General features: G+C 48.1%; 1 protein-coding gene across 1 annotated transcript; it reads left to right on the top strand.

Moving 5' to 3' along the window:
- Window positions 1–1322: 1322 nt before the first annotated feature.
- On the top strand, window positions 1323–11696 carry LOC124029430 (lysine-specific demethylase RSBN1L-like; the record flags this gene model as incomplete). The annotated part of the gene is made up of 3 exons (XM_046341136.1): window positions 1323–1490; window positions 1687–1795; window positions 10409–11696. Coding segments are annotated over 3 exons (904 nt in total), but the record flags the coding sequence as incomplete, so codon positions are not given.
- Window positions 11697–12748: the final 1052 nt, after the last annotated feature.

Below are 12748 nucleotides of genomic sequence, written 5' to 3' on the forward strand. Positions count from 1 at the left end.
TTCCTCCCTCCCCCTCTTCTCCCTCCCTCCCCCTCTTCTCCCTCCCCAGAGTGCTGTCTGTTTCTTCTGTTGAAACCTTTTCTCTGGGTCTCAGCTTTACATGTATTACTTCATCCAGGCAGGCAGAAGTCCTGTCCTACTCTACTTCTGCATACTTAAATGTAAACAGTGCTCGGGTTACATCACAAATGGCACACTAACCCCTATATAGTACACTACTGTAGGGCACGATATAGGGAATATGGTGTGATTTGTGACACAGGCACTATCTCCTCGTTGGTTGTTTCACCACGTGATGTTCTCTAGTGTAATGTATGTTAAATGTGAGGATGTACTCACACTGCCTTTACACTGGCGGCGTTACCTCTCTCTCTGACTAAACACTGGCGCTGTGGGGTCGCTCATGGGTGTCTCGCTGTAGGACATTGCGGTATATTCCTAGTTCTGGAGCGCTGCAGTGTGTGTGGGCTTCAGAGGAGGCTGGTGGGAGGAGCAATAGGAAGGCAGGCTCATTGTAATGGCTGGAATGGAATCAGTGGAATGGTATCAAACACATCCAACACATGGAAACAACGTTTGACTCCGTTCCACTGATTCCATTAAATTTGTTGAATCAGGTGTTAATGTGCTTTACTGGGGAGACAGCTTACTTCAGGCTCTCTGGTGGTCTCTAGAACCAGACAGCTTACTTCAGGCTCTCTGGTGGTCTCTAGAACCAGACAGCTTACTTCCGGCACTCCGGTGGTCACTGGGACCAGACAGCTTACTTCAGGCTCTCTGGTGGTCTCTAGAACCAGACAGCTTACTTCCGGCACTCCGGTGGTCACTGGGACCAGACAGCTTACTTCCGGCTCTACGGTGGTCTCTAGAACCAGACAGCTTACTTCCGGCACTCCAGTGGTCTCTAGAACCAGACAGCTTACTTCCGGCTCTACGGTGGTCTCTAGAACCAGACAGCTTACTTCCGGCTCTACGGTGGTCTCTAGAACCAGACAGTTTACTAAGCTACAAGGTCAGGGATATCCTAGACTAGCTCTCCGGTGGTCTCTAGAACCAGACAGCTTACTAAACTACAAGGTCAGGGATATCCTAGACTAGCTCTCCAGTGGTCTCTAGAACCAGACAGTTTACTAAACTACAAGGTCAGGGATATCCTAGACTAGCTCTCCAGAGGCATGATGCCGGATCAGGATAAAGCATCTGTTATATAGTATCATATATCAGTATCATATAGTAATTGATGATTGATTGATTATTTTGGTCTTAATATGGCCGCCTGCTATTGAAGTTTGTGTTAATCTCAATGTCCTCTCCTCCTCCAGGTCAACCAATGAGATCAAGAACCTGCAGTACCTACCTCGGGCCAGCGAGCCTCGTGAGATGCTGTTCGATGACCGGACGCGTGCCCACGCTGACCACATCGGACAGGGCTTCGAGAGGCAGACCACCGCCGCTGTAGGGGTGCTCAAGGCCGTGCGCTGTGGAGAGAGGTGGGTAGTTTTAACACCCGGACATATGATAATGTATTATCTTTAGATACGTTGCTTGGTATAAATGACTTTAAACTGTAGGCCTATTGAGGCTGTATTTAGTATCCAACAATCGTCCAACTAATCCGTTACAAGACCGCTGCATAATCTGATTGGAAATCAATGGTTATAATGTATCTTCTTTCTGTCTCTGTAGCGCGGAGCCCCCTCGCGTTACCAAAGACGTGATCTGTTTCCATGCTGGAGACTTCCCTAATGTCGTCCAGAGGTTACAACTGGACCTGCACGAACCACCTCTGTCCCAGGTGAGCTGCACCTGTCCTCTACCTCGTTTCTATTGGTTAAGAAGGCAGCGGAGACAATGGCTGCTGTTTCATGGGCTCTTAAACAACTCTGCTATTTTGTTTGTTTTTTTTCTTGCATTTTTTTGTAACTTATTTTGTAACTTATTCTGTCTCTTATGACTGAAAGCTTCTGGAAAACAGAACAGCGATTACTCACTTCGAACTTGATGAAGAACATTTCTTTAATGAGTCGGATGACTTGTGGAGATGCCTGGCGGAGATTAGAGGTTGACCGATTATGATTTTTCAACACGAATACCGATTATTGGAGGACCAAAAAAGACGGTACCGATTAATCGGACGATTTATATATATATATTCATTTATTTATTATTTATTTGTAATAATTCAATAACATCAATTTAGTCTCAAATAAATTAAACATGTTCAATTTGGTTTAAATAATGCAAAAACAAAGTGTTGGAGAAGAAAGTAAAAGTGCAATATTTGCCAAGATTGATGTTTTTTAAAAGTTTAATGCTAGCTATCAACTTACCTTGGCTCCTTGCTGCACTCGCGTAACAGGTAGTCAGCCTGCCACGTAGTCTCCTCGTGGATTCCAATGGGCTCAGGGCCATAATCTGTAATCATTAAGTTTGCTGTTGACACATCAGTGGTAGACCTGATCACCAACAACCATGAGACAGCACATAGGGAGGAGGAAGAGACCTGGCCATGTGGTGCCAGGACAAAAACCTCTCCCTCAACATGATCAAAACTAAAGAGATGATTGTGGACAGGAAAAGGAGGATCGGGAGCATCCTGGTTACATCACTGCCTGGTATGGCAACTGCTCGGCCTCCGATCGCAAGGCATCACAGAGGGTAGTGCGTACGGCCCAGTACATCACTGAGGCCAAGCTTTCTGCCATCCAGGACCACTATTTCAGGTGGTGTCAGAGGATGGCCCTAAAACATGTCAGACTCCAGCCACCCTAGTCATAGACTGTTCTCTCTGCTACCGCACGGCAAGCGGTACCGGAGCGCCAAGTCCTAGGTCCAAGAGGCTTCTAAACAGCTTCTACCCCCAAACCATAAGACTACTGAACAGCTAATCAAATGGCCACCCAGACTACTTGCATTGCCCCCCTCCCCCCATCTTTTATGCTGCTGCTACTCTGTGGTCTATGCACTTTAATAACTCTACCCTAATGTACATATTACCTCAATTACCTCGACTAACCGGTGCCCCCGTAGATTAACTCTGTACCGGTACCCCTTGTATATTGCCTCGCTACGGTTATTTTACTGCTGCTCTTTAATTATTAGTTACTTTTATTTCTTATTTTTCTTAACTGCATTGTTGGTTAAGGGCTTGTAAGTAAGCATTTCACTGTAAGATCTACACCGGTTGTATTTAGCTCATGTGACAAAACATTTGATTTGATATTGCATGAAACAAGGTAGCTTATCCACAGCCCTATGCACTGTACTGCCACCCTCTGGCTAGATGTGGCACTACACTGTGCTGTCTCCAACAGAGACCCTCCAGGAGGGCTCAGGGCCTACATTAAAGTGATCCTCCAGGAGGGCTCAGTGCCTGCATTAAAGTGATCCTCCAGGAGGGCTCAGGGCCTGTCCTACATTAAAGTGATCCTCCAGGAGGGCTCAGTGCCTGTCCTACATTAAAGTGATCCTCCAGGAGGGATCAGTGCCTGTCCTACATTAAAGTGATCCTCCAGGAGGACTCAGGGCCTACATTAAAGTGATCCTCCAGGAGGGTTCAGGCCTACATTAAAGTGATCCTCCAGGAGGGCTCAGGTCCTACATTAAAGTGATCCTCCAGGAGGGCTCAGGTCCTACATTAAAGTGATCCTCCAGGAGGGTGCAGGGCCTACATTAAAGTGATCCTCCAGGAGGGTTCAGGGCCTACATTAAAGTGATCCTCCAGGAGGGCTCAGGGCCTACATTAAAGTGATCCTCCAGGAGGGCTCAGGGCCTGTCCTACATTAAAGTGATCCTCCAGGAGGGTTCAGTGCCTGTCCTACATTAAAGTGATCCTCCAGGAGAGCTCAGGGCCTGTCCTACATTAAAGTGATCCTCCAGGAGGGCTCAGGGCCTACATTAAAGTGATCCTCCAGGAGGGCTCAGGGCCTGTCCTACATTAAAGTGATCCTCCAGGAGGGCTCAGGGCCTGTCCTACATTAAAGTGATCCTCCAGGAGGGCTCAGGGCCTGTCCTACATTAAAGTGATCCTCCAGGAGGGTTCAGGCCTACATTAAAGTGATCCTCCAGGAGGGCCTGTCCTACATTAAAGTGATCCTCCAGGAGGGCTCAGGGCCTACATTAAAGTGATCCTCCAGGAGGGTTCAGGGCCTGTCCTACATTAAAGTGATCCTCCAGGAGGGCCTGTCCTACATTAAAGTGATCCTCCAGGAGGGTTCAGGGCCTGTCCTACATTAAAGTGATCCTCCAGGAGGGCTCAGGGCCTGTTCTACATTAAAGTGATCCTCCAGGAGGGCTCAGGGCCTGTCCTACAGTAAAGTGATCCTCCAGGAGGGCCTGTCCTACATTAAAGTGATCCTCCAGGCGGGCCTGTCCTACATTAAAGTGATCCTCCAGGAGGGCTCAGGGCCTGTTCTACATTAAAGTGATCCTCCAGGAGGGCTCAGGGCCTGTCCTACATTAAAGTGATCCTCCAGGAGGGCCTGTCCTACATTAAAGTGATCCTCCAGGAGGGCCTGTCCTACATTAAAGTGATCCTCCAGGAGGGTGCAGGGCCTACATTAAAGTGATCCTCCAGGAGGGTTCAGGGCCTACATTAAAGTGATCCTCCAGGAGGGCTCAGGGCCTACATTAAAGTGATCCTCCAGGAGGGCTCAGGGCCTGTCCTACATTAAAGTGATCCTCCAGGAGGGTTCAGTGCCTGTCCTACATTAAAGTGATCCTCCAGGAGAGCTCAGGGCCTGTCCTACATTAAAGTGATCCTCCAGGAGGGCTCAGGGCCTACATTAAAGTGATCCTCCAGGAGGGCTCAGGGCCTACATTAAAGTGATCCTCCAGGAGGGTTCAGGGCCTACATTAAAGTGATCCTCCAGGAGGGTTCAGGGCCTGTCCTACATTAAAGTGATCCTCCAGGAGGGCTCAGGGCCTGTCCTACATTAAAGTGATCCTCCAGGAGGGCTCAGGGCCTGTCCTACATTAAAGTGATCCTCCAGGAGGGCTCAGGGCCTGTCCTACATTAAAGTGATCCTCCAGGAGGGTTCAGGCCTACATTAAAGTGATCCTCCAGGAGGGCCTGTCCTACATTAAAGTGATCCTCCAGGAGGGCTCAGGGCCTACATTAAAGTGATCCTCCAGGAGGGTTCAGGGCCTGTCCTACATTAAAGTGATCCTCCAGGAGGGTTCAGGGCCTGTCCTACATTAAAGTGATCCTCCAGGAGGGCTCAGGGCCTGTCCTACAGTAAAGTGATCCTCCAGGAGGGCCTGTCCTACATTAAAGTGATCCTCCAGGAGGGCCTGTCCTACATTAAAGTGATCCTCCAGGAGGGCTCAGGGCCTGTTCTACATTAAAGTGATCCTCCAGGAGGGCTCAGGGCCTGTCCTACAGTAAAGTGATCCTCCAGGAGGGCCTGTCCTACATTAAAGTGATCCTCCAGGAGGGCCTGTCCTACATTAAAGTGATCCTCCAGGAGGGTGCAGGGCCTACATTAAAGTGATCCTCCAGGAGGGCTCAGGGCCTACATTAAAGTGATCCTCCAGGAGGGTTCAGGGCCTGTCCTACATTAAAGTGATCCTCCAGGAGGGTTCAGGGCCTGTCCTACATTAAAGTGATCCTCCAGGAGGGCTCAGGGCCTGTCCTACAGTAAAGTGATCCTCCAGGAGGGCCTGTCCTACATTAAAGTGATCCTCCAGGAGGGCCTGTCCTACATTAAAGTGATCCTCCAGGAGGGCTCAGGGCCTGTTCTACATTAAAGTGATCCTCCAGGAGGGCTCAGGGCCTGTCCTACAGTAAAGTGATCCTCCAGGAGGGCCTGTCCTACATTAAAGTGATCCTCCAGGCGGGCCTGTCCTACATTAAAGTGATCCTCCAGGAGGGCCTGTCCTACATTAAAGTGATCCTCCAGGCGGGCCTGTCCTACATTAAAGTGATCCTCCAGGAGGGCTCAGGGCCTGTTCTACATTAAAGTGATCCTCCAGGAGGGCTCATGGCCTGTCCTACATTAAAGTGATCCTCCAGGAGGGCCTGTCCTACATTAAAGTGATCCTCCAGGAGGGCCTGTCCTACATTAAAGTGATCCTCCAGGAGGGCTCAGGGCCTGTTCTACATTAAAGTGATCCTCCAGGAGGGCCTGTCCTACATTAAAGTGATCCTCCAGGAGGGCCTGTCCTACATTAAAATGATCCTCCAGGAGGGCTCAGGGCCTGTTCTACATTAAAGTGATCCTCCAGGAGGGCCTGTCCTACATTAAAGTGATCCTCCAGGAGGGCTCAGGGCCTGTCCTACATTAAAGTGATCCTCCAGGAGGGCTCAGGGCCTGTCCTACATTAAAGTGATCCTCCAGGAGGGTTCAGGCCTACATTAAAGTGATCCTCCAGGAGGGCCTGTCCTACATTAAAGTGATCCTCCAGGAGGGCTCAGGGCCTACATTAAAGTGATCCTCCAGGAGGGTTCAGGGCCTGTCCTACATTAAAGTGATCCTCCAGGAGGGTTCAGGGCCTGTCCTACATTAAAGTGATCCTCCAGGAGGGCTCAGGGCCTGTCCTACAGTAAAGTGATCCTCCAGGAGGGCCTGTCCTACATTAAAGTGATCCTCCAGGAGGGCCTGTCCTACATTAAAGTGATCCTCCAGGAGGGCTCAGGGCCTGTTCTACATTAAAGTGATCCTCCAGGAGGGCTCAGGGCCTGTCCTACAGTAAAGTGATCCTCCAGGAGGGCCTGTCCTACATTAAAGTGATCCTCCAGGAGGGCCTGTCCTACATTAAAGTGATCCTCCAGGAGGGTGCAGGGCCTACATTAAAGTGATCCTCCAGGAGGGCTCAGGGCCTACATTAAAGTGATCCTCCAGGAGGGTTCAGGGCCTGTCCTACATTAAAGTGATCCTCCAGGAGGGTTCAGGGCCTGTCCTACATTAAAGTGATCCTCCAGGAGGGCTCAGGGCCTGTCCTACAGTAAAGTGATCCTCCAGGAGGGCCTGTCCTACATTAAAGTGATCCTCCAGGAGGGCCTGTCCTACATTAAAGTGATCCTCCAGGAGGGCTCAGGGCCTGTTCTACATTAAAGTGATCCTCCAGGAGGGCTCAGGGCCTGTCCTACAGTAAAGTGATCCTCCAGGAGGGCCTGTCCTACATTAAAGTGATCCTCCAGGCGGGCCTGTCCTACATTAAAGTGATCCTCCAGGAGGGCCTGTCCTACATTAAAGTGATCCTCCAGGCGGGCCTGTCCTACATTAAAGTGATCCTCCAGGAGGGCTCAGGGCCTGTTCTACATTAAAGTGATCCTCCAGGAGGGCTCATGGCCTGTCCTACATTAAAGTGATCCTCCAGGAGGGCCTGTCCTACATTAAAGTGATCCTCCAGGAGGGCCTGTCCTACATTAAAGTGATCCTCCAGGAGGGCTCAGGGCCTGTTCTACATTAAAGTGATCCTCCAGGAGGGCCTGTCCTACATTAAAGTGATCCTCCAGGAGGGCCTGTCCTACATTAAAATGATCCTCCAGGAGGGCTCAGGGCCTGTTCTACATTAAAGTGATCCTCCAGGAGGGCCTGTCCTACATTAAAGTGATCCTCCAGGAGGGCTCAGGGCCTGTTCTACATTAAAGTGATCCTCCAGGAGGGCTCAGGGCCTGTTCTACATTAAAGTGATCCTCCAGGAGGGCCTGTTCTACATTAAAGTGATCACAGGCGTCTGTGAGAATCAGGGCTACCACTCAATTTTTTATTTCACCTTTATTTAACCAGGTAGGCAAGTTGAGAACACCTTTATTTAACCAGGTAGGCTAGTTGAGAACACCTTTATTTAACCAGGTAGGCAAGTTGAGAACACCTTTATTTAACCAGGCAGGCTAGTTGAGAACACCTTTATTTAACCAGGTAGGCTAGTTGAGAACACCTTTATTTAACCAGGCAGGCAAGTTGAGAACACCTTTATTTAACCAGGTAGGCAAGTTGAGAACACCTTTATTTAACCAGGCAGGCAAGTTGAGAACACCTTTATTTAACCAGGTAGGCAAGTTGAGAACACCTTTATTTAACCAGGCAGGCAAGTTGAGAACACCTTTATTTAACCAGGTAGGCAAGTTGAGAACACCTTTATTTAACCAGGCAGGCAAGTTGAGAACACCTTTATTTAACCAGGCAGGCAAGTTGAGAACACCTTTATTTAACCAGGCAGGCAAGTTGAGAACACCTTTATTTAACCAGGTAGGCAAGTTGAGAACACCTTTATTTAACCAGGTAGGCAAGTTGAGAACACCTTTATTTAACCAGGTAGGCAAGTTGAGAACACCTTTATTTAACCAGGTAGGCAAGTTGAGAACACCTTTATTTAACCAGGTAGGCAAGTTGAGAACACCTTTATTTAACCAGGCAGGCAAGTTGAGAACACCTTTATTTAACCAGGCAGGCAAGTTGAGAACACCTTTATTTAACCAGGTAGGCAAGTTGAGAACACCTTTATTTAACCAGGTAGGCAAGTTGAGAACACCTTTATTTAACCAGGCAGGCAAGTTGAGAACACCTTTATTTAACCAGGTAGGCAAGTTGAGAACACCTTTATTTAACCAGGTAGGCAAGTTGAGAACACCTTTATTTAACCAGGTAGGCAAGTTGAGAACACCTTTATTTAACCAGGTAGGCTAGTTGAGAACACCTTTATTTAACCAGGTAGGCAAGTTGAGAACACCTTTATTTAACCAGGTAGGCAAGTTGAGAACACCTTTATTTAACCAGGCAGGCTAGTTGAGAACACCTTTATTTAACCAGGTAGGCTAGTTGAGAACACCTTTATTTAACCAGGTAGGCTAGTTGAGAACACCTTTATTTAACCAGGTAGGCAAGTTGAGAACAAGTTCTCATTTACAACTGCGACCTGGCCAAGATAAAGCAAAGCAGTTCGACACAAACAACAACACAGAGTTACACATGGAGCAAAACAAACATACAGTCAATAATACAGTATAAACAAGTCTATATACAATGTGAGCAAATGAGGTGAGAAGGGAGGTAAAGGCAAAAAAGGCCATGGTGGCAAAGTAAATACAATATAGCAAGTAAAACACTGGAATGGTAGTTTTGCAATGGAAGAATGTGCAAAGTAGAAATAAAAATAATGGGGTGCAAAGGAGCAAAATAAATAAATAAATTAAATACAGTTGGGAAAGAGGTAGTTGTTTGGGCTAAATTATAGGTGGGCTATGTACAGGTGCAGTAATATGTACGATGCTCTGACAGTTGGTGCTTAAAGCTAGTGAGGGAGATAAGTGTTTCCAGTTTCAGAGATTTTTGTAGTTCGTTCCAGTCATTGGCAGCAGAGAACTGGAAGGAGAGGCGGCCAAAGAAAGAATTGGTTTTGGGGGCTCAGGGCCTGTCCTCCATTAAATAGACCCTCCAGGAGGGCTCAGGGCCTGTCCTCCATTAAAGAGACCCTCCAGGAGGGCTCAGGGCCTGTCCTCCATTAAAGAGACCCTCCAGGAGGGCTCAGGGCCTGTCCTCCATTAAGGAGACCTCCAGGAGGGCTCAGGGCCTGTCCTTCATTAGTGTCTCTTAAGCTGCCGTTTTGTTTTAGTTAGGAGCAGCTGAGAGGTGATTTCACAGCATCCGTCTGCGTTTGCTTTACAAATGTTCAACCCAGAGCTGGATCCTTCAGCACTAGTGATTGAACGACTCCCCTGGTTTAGAACAATATGGGAACAGCTCAGTGCATCTTCTCCTCCGGTGTGTTTTGAGGTGAAAAAGATGCACATTGAGAAAAATCCCCAGTGTCTATGGTGAGAACACTGTCTAACTATCTCTCTCTCCCTCAGTGTCTATGGTGAGAACACTGTCTAACTATCTCTCTCTCCCTCAGTGACTATGGTGAGAACACTGTCTAACTCTCTCTCTCTCCCTCAGTGTCTATGGTGAGAACACTGTCTAACTATCTCTCTCTCCCTCAGTGTCTATGGTGAGAACACTGTCTAACTATCTCTCTCTCCCTCAGTGTCTATGGTGAGAACACTGTCTAACTCTCTCTCTCTCCCTCAGTGTCTATGGTGAGAACACTGTCTAACTATCTCTCTCTCCCTCAGTGACTATGGTGAGAACACTGTCTAACTCTCTCTCTCTCTCCCTCAGTGTGTGCAGTGAGAACACTGTCTAACTCTCTCTCTTTCCCTCAGTGTCTATGGTGAGAACACTGTCTAACTCTCCCTCTCTCTCCCTCAGTGTCTATGGTGAGAACACTGTCTAACTATCTCTCTCTCCCTCAGTGACTATGGTGAGAACACTGTCTAACTCTCTCTCTCTCCCTCAGTGTCTATGGTGAGAACACTGTCTAACTCTCTCTCCATCCCTCAGTGTCTATGGTGAGAACACTGTCTAACTCTCTCTCTCCCTCAGTGTGTGCAGTGAGAACACTAACTCTCTCTCTCCCTCAGTGTGTGCAGTGGGTGGACGACGCTAAGCTGAACCAGCTGAGACGCGAGGGGATCCGCTACGCCCGTATCCAGCTGTACGACAACGACATCTACTACATCCCTCGTAGTGTGGTTCATCAGTTCAAGACTGTCTCTGCTGTCTGCAGCCTGGCATGGCACATCCGCTTAAAACAATACCACCAAGAGCCTCCGGCCGAGGAGGAGAGGAAGGTGGACGTGTCGACGCTACGAGTCAAACAGGAGCAGTTTGGGGATGCCTTGATGGGAGGGACCACAGCTCCTCTCACGGACCCCAAACCCCCCACAGACAGAGACACTGTCCACCCGGAGGTCAAAGTGGAACCTCAACCTGCGGATATAAGGCTGCCCAAGCCCTCTGTCACCTCACCCATCGCCCCCCTACCAACTCCCATCACCCCCCTAACTCCCTCCAAATCGTCTTTCCAGGACACCAAACCCAAATCACACCACCATCATCCCCACTACCACCACCACCACTCAGAATTACATCAAACCACTACCACACACTCTTCCTTGTCTTCCTCACTCAAACCCTCCCCCACCTCCACCCCCATCCTCTCCCAAACCCAGTCCGTCATCCTCTTGTACCCCCTCTCCCAAATCTAGTCCCACTTCTACACACTCTCCCCCTTCAAACCCAGCCCGGCTTCCATTCGTACCCCCAGTCCCTCTCCCTCACGCAAACTCTGCCACACCCCTGTCCTTACCCATACACCTGTCCTTACCCACACCCCTGTCCTTACCCACACCCCTGTCCTTACCCACACACCTGTCCTTACCCACACACCTGTCCTTACCCACACCCCTGTCCTTACCCGCACACCTGTCCTTACCCACACCCCTACCCCCTTTTTGACGCCCTCCCCTGCACCCCTTCTATCTTCTTCAAGCCTGGCCTCCAGCCACACAGAGAGCAGGACCCCTACACCCCAGTTCCGGGCCCAACCCCAGCCCAGACCGGACAAACCCCGGGACAAAGACACTTCTCTTTACACAAAGGCCCCAGTCACCCCCCCGGAAACACGGCCTCCTGGCCCCCCGCGCCGCTCCTCCCTCTCCTTTAAACACCACCTGCATGAGCAGCATCAGAAAGACTGTTTCTACTGATCTTTGTACATAGTGTTTTAACATGTCTCTTCGGGGTTCTGTTTTCATCCCATCTAAAGGAAGGAGAAGACAGATATTAAACCATGATATCAACACGGTGTGTGATGTATTCTAAGGAACACGTAAAGCTCTGTTGGTCTGCATCCTAACTGGCGCCCTATTCCCTCATAGGGATCTACTTTGTGACCAGGGCCCATAGGAGAGAGATCTGTTCAAAAAAGTAGTGCACTCTATTGGACATAGGGCGCCCTTAGATGCACACTTGCTTTGTTCTGTTACCGAATGAATACATTGCAAATGTAACATTCCTCAGTGCCTGTCCATAACTGTGTAGCCTGGTCCCAGATCAGTTTGTATTGTCTCATTGTTGACCGTACAGTAGGAGTTGGCTTTGCCAAGAACGCATAAACTGATCTGGGACTCAGGCTAATATCTGTGAACTGTCAAAGCACTTAGGGCCAGAAGCACTGGTACTCTGCAGGTCTGACAAACATACAGGTCCTTAAATAATATATTTTAGTTTTAGGTTATAGATGGATTATTATTAGAGCTGACATTAACATATATATATTTTTGTAAGATGATGAGACATTATTTTAAAGGATCCAGGCTTTTTTGTTCCCCTCAGAGGCTTATTTATATCAAGGAAGCTTTTAGTTTTCATAATTTTTGTTCGATTTTAATTGTCAGCACTGTAGTGTAAATAACTTTTGTAAGGAGAAAACTTGTAGTGTGATTTCTACATAAATATGGACCTCTTAATAAAGGTTAACGTTACGAGTGATGTTGTTTGATCATGGGGCTACATTGGACACCAGATGGACCTCTTGAATGTGTCAATTGACCAATTCGACACATTTGGGCAGACTTGATACAAAATATTGTCCAGTATTGCAATGCTTAACTGGATCAATCTGAAATGTAGCGCACACTGCTGCCATCTAGTGGCCAACATCTAAATTGCAATATATGATGGCCTTTCTCTTGCATTTCAAAGATAATGGAACAAAGAGAAAAGAGAACAAATAATTTTTTCTTAGTATTATCTTGTACCAGATCTGTGTTATTCTCCTACATTATTTAACATTTTCCCACAAACTTCAGTGTTTCAAATGGTACCAAGAATGTGCATTTCCTTGCTTCAGGTCCTGTTCTACAGCCAGTTAGATTTGGGTCATTTTAGGTGAAAATGGAAAAAAAAGGTTAATGTTA

This window comes from Oncorhynchus gorbuscha, unplaced genomic scaffold (genome assembly GCF_021184085.1).
Source record: "Oncorhynchus gorbuscha isolate QuinsamMale2020 ecotype Even-year unplaced genomic scaffold, OgorEven_v1.0 Un_scaffold_6355, whole genome shotgun sequence".
NCBI classification, from domain to species: Eukaryota; Metazoa; Chordata; class Actinopteri; order Salmoniformes; family Salmonidae; genus Oncorhynchus; species Oncorhynchus gorbuscha.